The sequence below is a fragment of the Protomyctophum bolini genome (assembly GCF_963924005.1).
Source record: "Protomyctophum bolini genome assembly, chromosome: 5".
Classification (NCBI taxonomy): domain Eukaryota; kingdom Metazoa; phylum Chordata; class Actinopteri; order Myctophiformes; family Myctophidae; genus Protomyctophum; species Protomyctophum bolini.
In genome coordinates, this window is record NC_137866.1 from 17,617,645 (window position 1) to 17,632,823 (window position 15,179).

The 15,179-nt window shown below is 42.9% G+C and overlaps 1 protein-coding gene across 1 annotated transcript in view; it reads left to right on the plus strand.

Moving 5' to 3' along the window:
• Positions 1-15,179, plus strand: part of LOC308316126 (synaptotagmin-1-like) — a 100,994-nt gene that overhangs the window by 77,041 nt on the left and 8,774 nt on the right. Inside the window, exons 5-8 of the mRNA XM_080764531.1 lie at positions 2,593-2,823; positions 4,923-5,083; positions 12,870-13,007; positions 14,164-14,331. Of these exons, the coding sequence (XP_080620657.1) occupies positions 2,616-2,823; positions 4,923-5,083; positions 12,870-13,007; positions 14,164-14,331 (675 nt within the window). The 5' untranslated portion in view covers positions 2,593-2,615. The remainder of the gene's footprint in view (positions 1-2,592; positions 2,824-4,922; positions 5,084-12,869; positions 13,008-14,163; positions 14,332-15,179) is intronic.

Below are 15,179 nucleotides of genomic sequence, written 5' to 3' on the forward strand. Positions count from 1 at the left end.
AAAAAACATTGATGCAAGGTGTAGAAGTGTAGAAGTAAAAGTATTGGAAATTAGAAATACTCAAGTAACGTAGGAATACCTAAATAGTACAGTACTTGAGTAAATATACTTAGCTACTTTACACCACTATACATTCCACCGATCGAGTTCTCAGATCATTGTTCCTGGTTTGAGAAACAGAGTTATAATTAAACAAGCCTCGAGGCTTATCGTGAGATTAACTTTTAGAGCACTCACATTATTTAATGGTGTGAGACTTATGACTGAGTAATTACTCCACTTTAAAAGTTACCCCATGCACTGCAGTGTGTTTGTACCTTTATCCACCTCGTATGAAATGTGCAAATTACAAATTAATTAGTCTACACTATAAACGATCGCTTTTAACCACTTAAAGAACACTTGTCCCATTTGTCAATGTTATTTTTTTTATTATTCTTTAATGGGGCTGGGGGGGACAGACATATTTTCAGAATAAAAGCCTGAACATGTTTGAGACTCAGAGACTATAAACGTACTGTTGGCTGGAGACCCACAGGGTGGTACAATAGGACCCCAGTACCGTCGCCAGGCCTGGATTGGACAGTCAAGCAATTCTGGCAAATGCCAGAAGGGCTTCATGGGCAGTCATGGGTTGAGCCAAAACAAGAAGGAAAAGTAATTAAAAAAAAGACAGTAGTAGCGTCTTTGAGCCGCCTTTGGGCCCGGTGTAGGCCACAAATGCCAGGGAACGATTTTCTGTGCCACTCCGTGCTAGACTGTCACTATCGGCATACGCACAAGATGGTGCACAAGATGAAGCAGCCCCTCTTCCACGCCCGGTCTAGCAGTGAGTTTAAGTGTTGTTTAGCACCAACATTAGGACAAAGCAAAGTTATAGGGCGTACGAGGTCCCTGCCCCTGCCCTTCAACACCACATATCGTAACAAGAGATAGCAGCTTATAATTCTGCTAAATTAGGACCAGTTGATAGATTAATTATTTTAAAGGAGGAACAGTTTGATATATTAATTAGTTAAAAGGAGGAACAGTTTGATATATTAATTAGCAGAGTGCTCGTTAAGATGCTCGTTAAGGTGCAGCTGTTGAAGCATCACTAATGGAGATAATAAAACAACACAGAAACTCCCGTCTCATTCCATCGCTTGTTTTTACTTCACCGCCAGCCTGATTACCGCCGTTAAAAGTCACACGGCATGCTACAACCCCTGGCGCCGCAGTTTTGTCTGATGCAAGAAGGTGGGGCTCCAAAGAAATGTGTGTGTGTGTGTGTGTGTGTGTGTGTGTGTGTGTGTGTGTGTGTGTGTGTGTGTGTGTGTGTGTGATGTAAGAAGGTGTTGCTCCATGAAATAAGGTTGGTCACCACTGACTGATGCAGCCTGTGTTGAGACACTATATGCAGTGTAGTGGTGCTGTTATAGAGTGCGTCTTTTGGAAAAGACGCTTCTGTTGAACGCTGCAGCCTTCAAGTGCAGTGCGGAGAGGACAGGAGGACATCCTTCACCACAGTAAAAGAGAGAGACCGTTTATGTACAGACGGGTAAAAGTGCAGCGGCTCAAACCCTTTGATGTCTGTGTGTGGATGTGCCTGATGTAGTGGTGCTACACACTGCTCATTAGAGCATCAGCATAAATGTCCTATTATCAGACACAACGCAGCGCGGCGCTATTAACGGAGCAATATCTTAAATTGAGGTTGGCACTTGCATGGAGGGCCCTGAATGGAGCCATGCAGTGTATGGAACTCCAACCACCCCGGTCAAATCAAACTCGGCTCCGTTAGAGCATGTTCTCCTATATGGCAGTGAATGCTGGACCCACAAGCCAACCCAGCAGATGTCTCTAGAGGGGTGCTACGCCAGAATGCTGCGTGCACTTACTGTAACACCAGCAAGAGTGTATGTGTCTATGAGTGTATGTGTATCCAACAAGATCCTGTATGATGGACTGCCAAGGGTGAGCCAGAAATAATAGCAGCCAGGAGGATGAGACTATAACAGGACACTACCAAAGTCACCAAGAGCTGCCAGCCAGCGAATTAGTGCTGATGTGGGAACCAACAGACAGGCACCGGTCATGAGGACATCCCACACTATAACGTACGTGATGGATGTACTCCAGAAAGAGTGCAACGCTCCAACAAGCTGGCCAAATGTATAGAGAACCGGGATGACTGGAAGCCACTGAGGATGAGAGAGAGAGAGAATATGTTCTATCAGACACAATGCAGTGCTGCTACACACTGAGGTCACCAGAGCATTGCATAGTACATTATAATCAGAGCTCCACATTCTATATTATTATAGGTCTTCACACAGTGCATTATGCTATTCACAGCTCTACAGTCAGTCCAGGCCTCTGAATAATAGAAGCCTCTCCTGCCTTCAGTGCCTCGATGTAAATTATTAATACCACAAAATGGAGAAGGAGCTAGTGTTCATACAGTATCACCATGCATGGTGACTGGATGAGGAGGAGAAGTGTTCACAGTCACACCAGGGCCAGCTTCCTGGTCCGATGAACTTTATAAACATCTGATGGTTCAACAGATGCATGTTGTCTGTTTTAACTGGTGTGTCGTATGTCTTCCAGGTATACTCTGATCCGCCGTCATCATGCCGGGGAAGATGAACCTGTTCAAGAAGAAGCCGGAGGCCATGGTGGGTCCGGAGCCCACCGGGGTCCCGGGCAGCGGAGCGCTGACCGGCGCCCCGCAGCCCGTCGCCTCCACCGCCGCCGACAACTCCACCGAGGCCGTCAGCAAGAACGACGCCTTCGACGACATCAAGAACAAGTTCCTGAACGAGATCGACAAGATCCCACGTGAGTACGAGGGGCCGTCACTGTTATTACAGCATCGTATCACCTAGGGATGTCTCCATCACTTCTTTTTTTTACACTCGATCCGATTATGATCATTTCATTTTGAGTATCTGCCGATACCGATTTTTTTGCCTTCTCACAATAGTACATTATCCAAAATCAGACAAAATATCCAGTCTAATATCATGATATGGATATAATATTGATACTAGGGATGATAAAGTTTTTTTAGCTCACGATCCTTAACCGATTATAACCAATTATTTTAAGCCTAGAATCAAGAAATCCAGGATCCTGGTGAAGCATGTTTTTTCGGTGGGGGGGGGGGGGAGAAAAAAGAAAAAGAAAACCACTTGATTAAATATAGTATATCATATAATTAAATATTAAATTATATTTTCCTTGCCGATGGTCATGATTCACCAGGATCCATGGGTTGATTCTAGGCTTAAAATAATTTATACAAATATTTGTGTAAATCTCTATTGAAAAAATAATAATGTCAGATTTTTCAGTGGAACCAGAAAACCACGCCCACTGCTATGCCCTATAGCTATAGCAATGATTACTATCACAATAGAGATATTTAACACATTATTGTAACAAACAAATATCACTTATTGAGTGTTTCTAATCTAAAATGTCACGATCTGTGAAGCTCCAGTGAGTCAGACAGCCATCGTGATTGGACTGACATTGTGTTAGAATTGGATCTGGTCCATCGCTGCAGGGTGTGTGTGTGTGTGTGTGTGTGTGTGTGTGTGTGTGTGTGTGTGTGTGTGTGTGTGTGTGTGTGTGTGTGTGTGTGTGTGTGTGTGTGTGTGTGTGTGTGTGTGTGTGTGTGTGTGTGTGTGTGTGTGTGTGTGTGTGTGTGTGTGTGTGTGTGTGTGTGTGTGTGTGTGTGTGTGTGTGTGTGTGTGTGTGTGTGTGTGTGTGTGAGCGCTGGCGCGTGCTTGTGTGAGTGAGCGAGCGTCGGTCAAACTGCTAATGTGTTTATTTTCTCCTGAATGACAGGCCGCTCCTCCAAACTCATTGACTGCCAGAGTTAAAACATCATCTATAGCTTCCGGGCGTTTTCACTAACCTTTGAAAAATCACAGAATAGCATTCTTCACAACGATCCACCCACCGATCACTTTGAAAGACGCAGTAGAGAGTCGCGATAATCCATTTCATAGTTATGGGCAGTTGAATGTGGCTTGTTTTCTTTCCCCAAACCACCAGAAAGCAGAGAAAAGTGGATTTTTATAAATCTTTTAGCATTATCCTAGCCTCGGTACCCAGGCCTTTATTTCCGTTCATATTCGGCTCAAAAATTAAAACCTGGGGAGAACGAGACACATTTCCTGGTCTCGGAGTGTGAGTGAATTACAGTGCAGAGGGGGCGGGGCTAGAGGAGTGGGAGTGAACTACAGTGCAGAGGGGCGTCGCTCGAAATAATGGTGGTTTTCTCCACTGTTTTCTACCAGGAAAGGGAGGAGCCCGAAATGGGTTAAGTAAATGGTCAAGCCCACTCCTATAGTAGTGGGGGATGGGGGACGGAGTGCTTCTGTCTCAAGCGAACTTGAGCCGCGAGAGACACACCGAGCAGCGAGCTAAAGCGTGCAAGTTGCGAGTTGTCGAATGTTGCAAAGCTTGCTTGCGCCCCAATATGGACGGAATAGTAAATCATCTTCTGGCGAGAGCATTTGCCCCGACTGCCACTTAAAGTGACAAATCACAGCGCGGTCCTTAGTCCTTACTCATGTGCAAAGAGGATTCCATGATTGCATCTTGTCATTGGTGGTGTGAGCCTTGGACGAATATGACGAGAAATGTAATTCACAAGAAATGAATTAACGACAGATCTTATTGTCAACGCATGTATAATAGAGCACGGAAGTTCTGACGTCACTCGCTCATCCCCTGGTTCGCGGAAGTTTTTCTCTATGGAGAATAGCATGGTGTCATCTTAAAATCGGAGACAGACAGACAGACGCTCTGCCTGTTTATTTACGGTCTCTATCTGTGTGTGTGTGTGTGTGTGTGTGTGTGTGTGTGTGTGTGTGTGTGTGTGTGTGTGTGTGCGTGTGCGTGTGCGTGTGCGTGTGTGTTCCCAGTGCCCTCCTGGGCGGTCATCGCCATTGCGGTGGTCGCGGCGCTGCTCATCCTCACCTGCTGCTTCTGCATCGTCAAAAAATGTTGCTGCAAGAAGAAGAAGAACAAGAAGGGAAAGAAAGGCAAGGGAGACGTGGGGATGAAGAATATGAAGGGAGGAGAGGTAGGAAATATGAATATCTATACTGTATATACTGTACATATAACCCTATCCTATACTGCATATGTGGCGTTTGAGAACTTCACATGTGCTGCCATTGGCAATAGATAGAGTTTATCTGCTGGACAAAATTATAGCAAGGCTAATCAATGAATAAAACCTGCAGGAAAAAGAGAACCTTCAGGAAAAGATCAGGGAAGTGTGAAGAGTTGGAATGTTTTCTGTTTACCACATTATAACATTCATCAAGGGAGACGTGGGGATGAATAATATGAAGGGTGGAGAGGTATGACATATTAATATCTACCAGTAAGATGCAAAGGGAGATACAGTATGAAGGGAGGATCGCTATGCAAGTACTTCAGTACTCACAATACTTCAATACATATAGGCCTACTTGAATTACTCACACCCAACCTTTATTTAATACCAAGTTAATTTTAAATGGGTAAAGTTATTCTGTACTTGGCCACAGACCTTAATTCTCCAATGGCTTGAAGTTGTGACGAAAAGTAATTCTTGCTGAAAGATATATATCTTTTTTACTGGACAAAGCAAGTCCCCATGTTTATGATAGTACAGTATGTATTAATTTCTGTATTCCAGGCTGTCCACCACTCTGCTAACCCTAACTGAATCTTTACAGTCCATCTATGTTATTAACTTATTATTATTATTTATTTATGTTTATGTATTATAGGACCACTTCACCACTTTTCAACCTATCTTCATATAATTGGTCCTCACTAATTTTCATGATAAAATACAACAACTATTTTCTACTCGGTCTGTGTCTCATAGGAGGGCTGTGGGCAGTTCAGAAACCCGTCCACCAGTGACATCATCGTTAGGCAGATGTCTTTTTAAACAAGATTTTTCTTAAATATATTTTGATATATATATATTGTCTTCCATTATCGCATTGCAACTTTTCAGGAATATAAAGCCTGCAGTTTCTTTTTTTTTAACTTAAATTTTCATCCCACGATTTTGTAACCCAGTTTTCTTTTCACCCAGTGCCAATTATCTAATGTAATCCTGGGCGCTACACTTCCTCCAACCTGGGGGGGCAGCGGACTGACCTCATGCCTCCTTCTATGCATGAGGAGTCCAAGCTGCTTCTTTTCACCTGACAGAGGGGAATTTCCCCGGCCGGACGTAGCGTGTGGAAGGGACACGTTATTCCGACCAGTTCCTTTCCCCTCCATCAGGCGCCCCGGCTGGCCAGGGGGAGGTAGTTTTAGAGACCAGGATTACTGAATGTTTTTGTGAGGGTACCTACCCTATAAGGGACACGGGGAGTACATGCAAACTCCACACAGAAAGGCCCTTTCGCCAACCCCCGCCTCGGGTATGGGCACTGATGACGCGGAGGAGGGAACACGCCGCCAGTGCCCACAGCGTCCCCAGCGGGAATTGAACCCAGGACCTTCTAGCTGTGAGGTGACAGCACTACCAACTGTGCCACCGTGCCCAGAAAGCCTGCAGTTTCTATTAGCTTGGAATGCCCATCGATGATGTCACTGGTGGACTGCCGACAGCCCTCCTACTGTATATGAGACACTAGCCTGGGCAGCATTCCTTTTCGGGTTTATGATCCGGTCGGGAGTGGATGATATTGTTACGTTACGTCATGTTGTCGTATTGTTTTCTAGTCATCAGGCAGGAACAATCATCCGGAACTTCCTTTTCCCTCAAACCGATTTTTCTCAATAAAAGCCGCGGGCTACGAGAGCTTTTATTGTTATTCTTCCGGTTTGAGGAAAATGGAATGATGATTGTTGATCCTATCTGATGACTATAAAACAATACTCCAACATGACGTAGCGATATCATCTTCTCCAGACCGGGTTCACACATCAACTTTGTAACACAGACCAGGCTTTTCTCCGAGGTGGAAAGCTTGGTGACGCGAGGTTATAAAGACACAGACTGAGTGGAAAGAAATTGTGGCATTTTATCATGACCGTTTGGACCAATTGTATATGAAGGTAGGTTGAAAAGTGGTGAAGTTGTCCTTTAAGTAGGCTATTACATGTACTTGTCATGACTGCTGTTGCTTCTCTCTCTCTCCTTTGCTTTTGGTCTTGAAAGGAAAAGGACATAAACTCCTGCTTATTCAACAGTTATCCGATATTAATATATTTTCATAATTGTTGCATTCTATTTACGTACACATTTTGTAATTGTATCTGCATCAGAGGATCTGCTAAATAGATGAATTATGAATAGTAAGTGATGTATTTGGGCCAGTTTTAAGGTTTCAGTGTAAAACAATTACAACAGGAGTGGAGCAGAATTATGCCCTGATTATACTTCAAAATGTAATTATGTTTCATCCATGTACAGGCTTTTAGACACCTCATTTCCCTTCATGCCCTTTAGCAGTGGTTCTCAAAGTGGGGTCCGGGGACCCCCAGGGGTCCTTGAAAGTGTTCCAGGGGGTCCCCAGCATCAAAATGTGTTTAAACTAATTTTATATAGTTTGGCTATTGGAAAATAGTCGATCTAGGCCTACAAGCTCAGCAACACACTGCATCGCGGCACATTGTGACCTTGTAAATCGACAATTTATTTATCTATTCATATTGGTGTTTAGAAAAATGTGGAATAATTAAAACAAAATATGGTGCCTGCACTACCTGGTAATGTTTGTTTAAAGTGCTATAAACAAACATTAAAAGTCCATAGATTTGGCTGCCACATGACATCATGTTCAGTGCTCTAAACAAACATCGAACATCCATAGACTTGGCTGCTTTTCTGTTTGTTAAAAGTGCTCTGAACAAACATTAAAAGTCCATAGACTTGGCTGCTTCTCTGTTTAAACGTGGCTGCCATATTACGTCATTTCAAAAGCCAGACATTGGAGGGGATAGCTAAAAAACAACAACAATACACTCATGTTCTGATGAGGGTCCAGCACAACACCTTTTCAGTTTATTTTTGGTGGGGAGGGGGCGTTACCCTACATATACATTTGGGGCCCCGTCCTTTGAGAACCGCTGATCTCCAAGTCCAGTTTGACGGTGTTGTTGTTGTTCTTGTTGTGACTCTCTCTTCCCTCCTGCTCTGTCTTGTTGTCTTTGTGCTCCGTGTGTCGTCACTGTGGTGGACTCTTCTTCTCTCTCTGTACCTGACGGTAGGTCTGACTGACATGATGGTCCCACTGCGCCCCCCTCTGGCTGCTCTGTGTAAGCGCAGACCCAGGGCCGGGTGCGGGTGATGGTGGTGGTGGGTGGGGGTATGATGGGCGGGGTGGAGCTTGGAGGGACTGATTTGCATAGTGATGATGACGATGATGACGAGTGCGATGGCTTTTCTGTTTTAGTCTTGCAAGGTTTGCGCTGCTGCGTTGATTGCAGGGTTTGCTTGACGGTTGATGGGAGCTTCGCAAATCACTGAAATTACTTGAAATGACATGAGTATGATATGATATGGGGCTGCACAATGTATCGGAAAGCTATTGTCATCGCAATATCATGAATATCATCGCAAAAGACAGCTTGCACTACACTGAATGGTATATTTAAGTACTATGCATTCACACTCTGCCTAGCAATACATTTAATACGAATCCTGCAAATTATTCAACTGGTAACTGATAACTAAATACAGTTAAAAACGTTGTTTCTGTCCCAAGCCGTCACCCGTTTGGTGTCTTGGGTGTGACAATTTATTTATTCAGTCATCTATTGATTGATTTATTGATTGATTGAATTGAATACTTTATTAGGCTAGTAAAAAATGACAGTGCACAGTCACACACTTGGTCTAAAAGGATAGCATAAAGTATTTCCATCATGTCAACTTGCTTCTTCATTTATACATACAGTACACTTTCCGTTGTCTAACCTAAAAGGCACAAAGCCATTCTAACCTAAATATTCGCATGCCTCTCGCCATTCGCCTATCGCCATCGCAATATGCAACAATGTCATGGCGTTATCGCATGTTTTCCTGACGACGTGCAGCCCTAATATGATATGATTTATGATATGATGTTGTGATATGCCACACCGACTGCAAATGTCTTGACTCTACCCCGGAGGTTTGGGCCCCAACATGGAGGCCTGGAGAGGCCGCTTAAGAAGGTTTAAGATGGCGTCCCGTGTTACCGCTGAGCCTCGTGCACCTCACTAGACTTCACTAACATGCATGAGCACAGGGGCGCGCACGTTGGGAGTTTGTCGACTCAGACCTGAGGAGAAGGAGGAGGAGACACTTTATCCACATGTGGACCAATCAGCATGTTCCCGCTGCTCTAGGCTGAACAAAATAAATTAATGATTCAAAATTCAAAATATTCTTTAAATAAGTGGCTCTCAACTTAAAAATGTCAGACTCTGACATTGTACAAATGGAGGAATGGACCCTAACTAAAATGCCCACTTGGTTCCATTTGTACACTGTCAGAGTTACATTTAGAACCCTTTAAGAACCTCTGCTTTGAATGTATTCAAATTCACAACAAACACAAGCCATACTTATTACTTTGGCATTTTGAATGTAGGCAATCTTACAAGCTGTGTTGAGCTTGTAGATCTGCTATTCTTATTGTTTGTAATGGTACATTCTATGCTAATTGTTAATGTTAGGCCTATATATGCCTACTATTGTATATACATGCTGGTCGCTCTACGATGTGTAAAGGTGTTTGTTTGTTGACAAACATCCCAGCAGGCTCTTCTCTTGCTGAACAAACATTGAATGGCCACAAACTTGACTTGAGAGTAACATGTACTTCCTGGATGAACACATGACGCTGCTGACCATATTAGGAGATATCCTGTAGAGATATCCACCCTGTAGAGCACCCACCATGGCACCCCGAGGCGTCACAGAAGAGACATGGGTGCTAGAAGGTTCACCACGCCCTGCACGGTCAAACCCTTCAAAACCTTTAATGGCAGACAAAAGTTTTAAAGGTTTCACAACATTAATTTTAATTTATTTTTTATTTTAGGTTGAATTTCTCTGTGTGTTCTGAAGCCTTTTGAGCTGCAATGAAAACAGGCAAAATCTGCTGGCAAATTCATATGTCATATATGGAATCTGTGTTCCATCACAGCCCACAGGCCAATCAGAACACCTGTTTGAGCCAGAAAACCCCAGACCACAGAAAATCTACTGAATGTTTTTTTTGGGTGAAATTGAGCTCAGAAAAAAACAAAAACAATTGAGGTTTATAAACCGTTCAAAAGCTTTAATAGCAGACGGTTTACAACACCATGCATGGCCCAACCGTTCAGAACCTCTCATCCCTATCTGAACGTATCACATTTGGATTTAGTTTGTTAAAGATATTAATTGATGAATAAAACTTGCGTATTTCTTATTGTCATCATTGTTGCTTAGATTATTCTATGACCACAGATTAGATATCAAAGTTTTTAGCTTATTTTGATGAATGATCCCAAATCCAACTGTCATCCACTCATATATGTATGAAACGTTTTGAACTGGTTGGCCCTGAAGCAACAAAACAAAACCAAACTTGCAGATGTTTTTATCATTTGGCTTTTATTTGTTATTTTGTAACTTCATTTTGTCGTGAAGGGCGTGCTTTCAAACACACCATGTCTTTGTCTGTGAACTGGGATTTTTCAATCTAGCATGATTACCTCCAAACATGACAGCTCATATTTATTACATAATATGATGATACATATTAACATGATTACCTCCAAACATTACAGCCCAAATGACAATTTAGGCATTTAGCAGACACTCTTAATCAGCAAGAACAAAAAAATCAAATACATATTTCATGTGCAGTTATTTAAGAACTGGTAAAAGTAAAGGAAAAAGTTTATAGACACATCCACACATTGCATTTCAAAGGTAACTTCATTTACATTTGATATATCTTTCTGTCAAAAAGGACTTCTTGCATTGTGAGGCTTGGCATGCTTGAATGAAAAGCATTTATCACCTCCATGATAGTGAATGCACCAATAAGGAGCTGTGTGTGTGTGTGTGTGTGTGTGTGTGTGTGTGTGTGTGTGTGTGTGTGTGTGTGTGTGTGTGTGTGTGTGATGTGATGTGTGTGTGATGTGATGCGTGCGTGCGTGCATGCGTGCGTGCGTGCATGCGCGTCTGCGTGCGTCTGCGTGTGTAAGAGCTGTAAGGGAGCATCGGCGTGTGTGTGATACACTGTGTGTGTGTGTGTGTGTGTGTGTGTGTGTGTGTGTGATTTTGCTTGTGTGTGTGTGTGTGTGTGTTTGATTTTGCGTGTGTGTGTGTGTGTGTGTGTGTGTGTGTGTGTGTGTGTGTGTGTGTGTGTGTGTGTGTGTGTGTGTGTGTGCGTGTGTGTGTGTGTGTGTGTGTGTGTGTGTGTGCATGTGTGTGTTCCTCTTGCAGCTCGCCAGGTCTTATGAGGACATCAGTGTTTTGTAAGAAGAGACTTTTATCAACATCATAAATCCTTTGATGTTTGACCATTAGACTAAATTGCTGGTCACGAGATAAATCTTGTTAAAACAGAAGGAGAACGTTTTGTAAGGCCTTATAACTGGGAAACTTAAACTGTTATCAACACACTTTTCCACTCAGGTCATGATACCAATTTGGTCCAATCAGGAGAGAGAGATAGATCTGTGTGTGTGTGTGTGTGTGTGTGTGTGTGTGTGTGTGTGTGTGTGTGTGTGTGTGTGTGTGTGTGTGTGTGTGTGTGTGTGTGTGTGTGTGTGTGTGTGTGTGTGTGTGTGTGTGTGTGTGTGTGTGTGTGTGTAATTGGAAGTGATTAATCAGAAGAAATGAACAAACTGAATTGGAATGGTCCACTATAGCGGCGCCTAACATTGAAAATGATGAATGGTTCTCTCTATTGATTGAATGAAATTGGTATCCTGAAGTATTTTTTCCGCCAAGAGCAGAACCATAATAAGAAAAATGTCTTCCCTTTCTTTCTCTTTTTCTGTCTGCAGTCGTTTCATAAAGAAACCAGAAAACTATATATCTGCAGTATCTCTAGAACTATCGTTTCATAAGGAAACTTTGGTTCTACAGTACCTCTAGAGCGGTCAGTCAGACCTTTTAGCCCGTAACCCAAAACAGAAACTTGATGTCTCCGCGGGACCCAGACTACATAATGAAAATAGCAGATCTACAAGCTCAGAACGAGTCTCTTTGCACTGCGTTGTGAGCTTGTAGATCAGCTATTTCCACTATACATTTGTTTTCTAATTTGTGGCATATCTTAGATTTTCTTTGTTGATTTCTTCATGAAATTACTGGAGAAAAATAATAATTGAATTTTGTTTAGAATTCATGAAAATCTTTTTTTTGGGAATGTTTTTTTCCCGAAAATAAACAATGTAGGAAACAAAGAAATAAAGGGGCCCATATAAATTGGTCCACAACCCAACCATGGGGCCCCGACCCAGTGTTTGGGAACCAGTGCTCTAGAACATCCAGTACACAAAATGAAAACAGTACCGTTATCAGAAGTGAACAATACAACCAGTAATCGTATCAGAAGTGAACAAACGGCAGCGTGGTGTGGTCCAGGAGGAACGTAGTGAAATCAAGTCAGGTTGCAACTTGTGGTCATCGATGAACAGATTTGCACTACTGTTGTAGTAACACCAGGGGGCCAGGTAGGTGGCGCTGTTACTAACCCTGACTGCTGCTGCTGAGCCAGGTTTGGTGGTGTGGTTTGGCGTGATAACACCGGGGGTCAGGTAGGTAGGTAGGTTGGTGGCGCTGCTGTTGGTTTGGTGTCGTCCCGCAGCATGGTTTTTGGCTAACTTGCCGCGTGGTCCGCCATCTTGGTTTATGTTTACAGAAACAACAGGACGACGACGACGATGAAGACGACGCCGAGACGGGCCTGACGGGAGACGAGAAGGAAGAGGAAGTGAAGGAGAAGGAGAAGCTGGGGAAACTGCAGTACTCCATCGATTACGACTTCGGAGAAAACAAGGTTTGTTAATTAAATAATTACTTTTTTTTAGTAGCTTGCAGAGCTGATCAATGATCAGACTTTCTAGTCTAGTCACGTGGTCTAGTGGCGAGATGTTCATGATTGGCTACTGGGATTGGGACACTAAACCCCATGGCCAATGGGACACTATAAGCCCTCTATCCTCTCCCCACAATGACTAGAAACTGCAAACGTGACTACAGAAAGTCCCACTAAGGTACAATATGCAAGGAATGCACGCTGATATATAATGCCTTGAGTCAATTCTTGTTTCTGAAAGTTTTGGACATACAAGTTTCCTACCTCACAGATACCATTACAGTCAGAATGGAACTGCAGACTCATCGTCAGACTCCACCTAACCCCTAGGCTGCAGCCCTTGATCTAGTTATGACCACCATGCAGTCTTATGAAGGTTACAATGCAATTTAGAGACCATGCTGTTTAGACAGATGCTGTCTGTCTCATTGTTTAGCTGTTATCATATAGTTTCAATGCACATATTATTATTTTCATAGTACATTTAGACAGATGCTAGGGTCATTGTTTACCTGTGAGCCTATAGTTTTCTGAGACACTGCACTGTCTCTGCATTCTATGATCCTATAGTTTACTGAGACACTACACTGTCTCTCTGCATTCTATGTGATCCTATAGTTTACTGAGACACTACACTGTCTCTCTGCATTCTATGATCCTATAGTTTTCTGAGACACTACACTGTCTATCTGCATGCTTTAGGGGTGAGACAATTCACTTACCACTCAATTCGTTACGATATCAATACCTAGGGTGCTGATTCAATTTATATTGTGATTCTTAATTATATATTATATATTATATATATTATTATATTATATTATTGCGATTCTGCGAGTTGTTGCAATTCCATATCACAATTTTTATAAACAACAGTTATAAACAATACATGCATGAAAAGTGTGCCATAACAAATATATAGATTCTGAACTAAAATGTATTAAAATAGCGTTAACTTTGACAAAGTAAACTCACAATATTTGAGTAGATTTTTTTCTGTCCACCCTTATGTGTTTAGCTTGCTTTTTCACTTATTCACTTATTCACTGTGGATAAAGAGCGCCTGATAAATGACTGCATGGTAAATTGAGCGTTTTGCCCCCTCCCTGTTCCTCAGCTGACCGTGGGCATCCTGCAGGCGGCCGACCTGCTCTCCATGGACAGCGGAGGAACGTCCGACCCGTACGTCAAGGTGTTCGTGCTGCCCGACAAGAAGAAGAAGTTTGACACCAAGGTGCACAAGAAGACCCTTAACCCCGTCTTCAACGAGACCTTCGTCTTCAAGGTGAGCCTGTTGTTCCTTCTGAACGCAAATATTTAGTCTTTGAAGGATCTCTGAAGGCTCTACTAGGATCTCTGGAGGATCTGTCAGGATCTCTGAAGGACCCTAGTACCCTATACGCATATGTTTGTCCCCCTCCCCCGAAGACGAGAACACTGCGTTTCCTCATGCAGATTGGCTATACTCTCGCCATTTCACAAGTCCTAATGTTGGTGCAACTCACTAATAGACCGGGTGGAGAAGTGGGAATGCTTCAGTGCTTCAGCTCTGAGCAGATCCACATGGGCATACGTACGCATGCAACTCGCCGTTATTAAGTGGCGGAGCCGTGGAGAAAAGTATTATTCTGAGGATCGGCATGGCACATGTTGTTGCTCCCCCTCGGCGTGTTGCCCTACACACAGTGCGTATGCCTGGAGACGGTAGGCCTACTGCTCTGAAAGATCAGGATCTCTGGAGATCTATCAGGATCTCTGAAGGCTCTTTCTCCAGGGTATGAAGGTGGATTTAACTTTCACAAAGTAAACACAGATGTGATCAGTCTTGTTATTCAGTTCAGATGAAAGACATGAAGCCTATTTACAAATACCTTCTAGGCTTCATAAATAATATCACTTTACTGACATGAGGTACAAAACACTTCAAGGAAAGTAAATACATATACATTTACATGAAAACATGCAGGCACGCACGCACATCATTGATCTGGTGTCACTGTATGCTACAGTATGTCATAAATTGAATAACTACTATCTCTTGGAGACAGATGATTTACAGACTACGCTCATATTGTACTTTGTTTAAATGTGTAGCGAATGCAATGGGAAAAAAACTCCAATGACACTCATGTC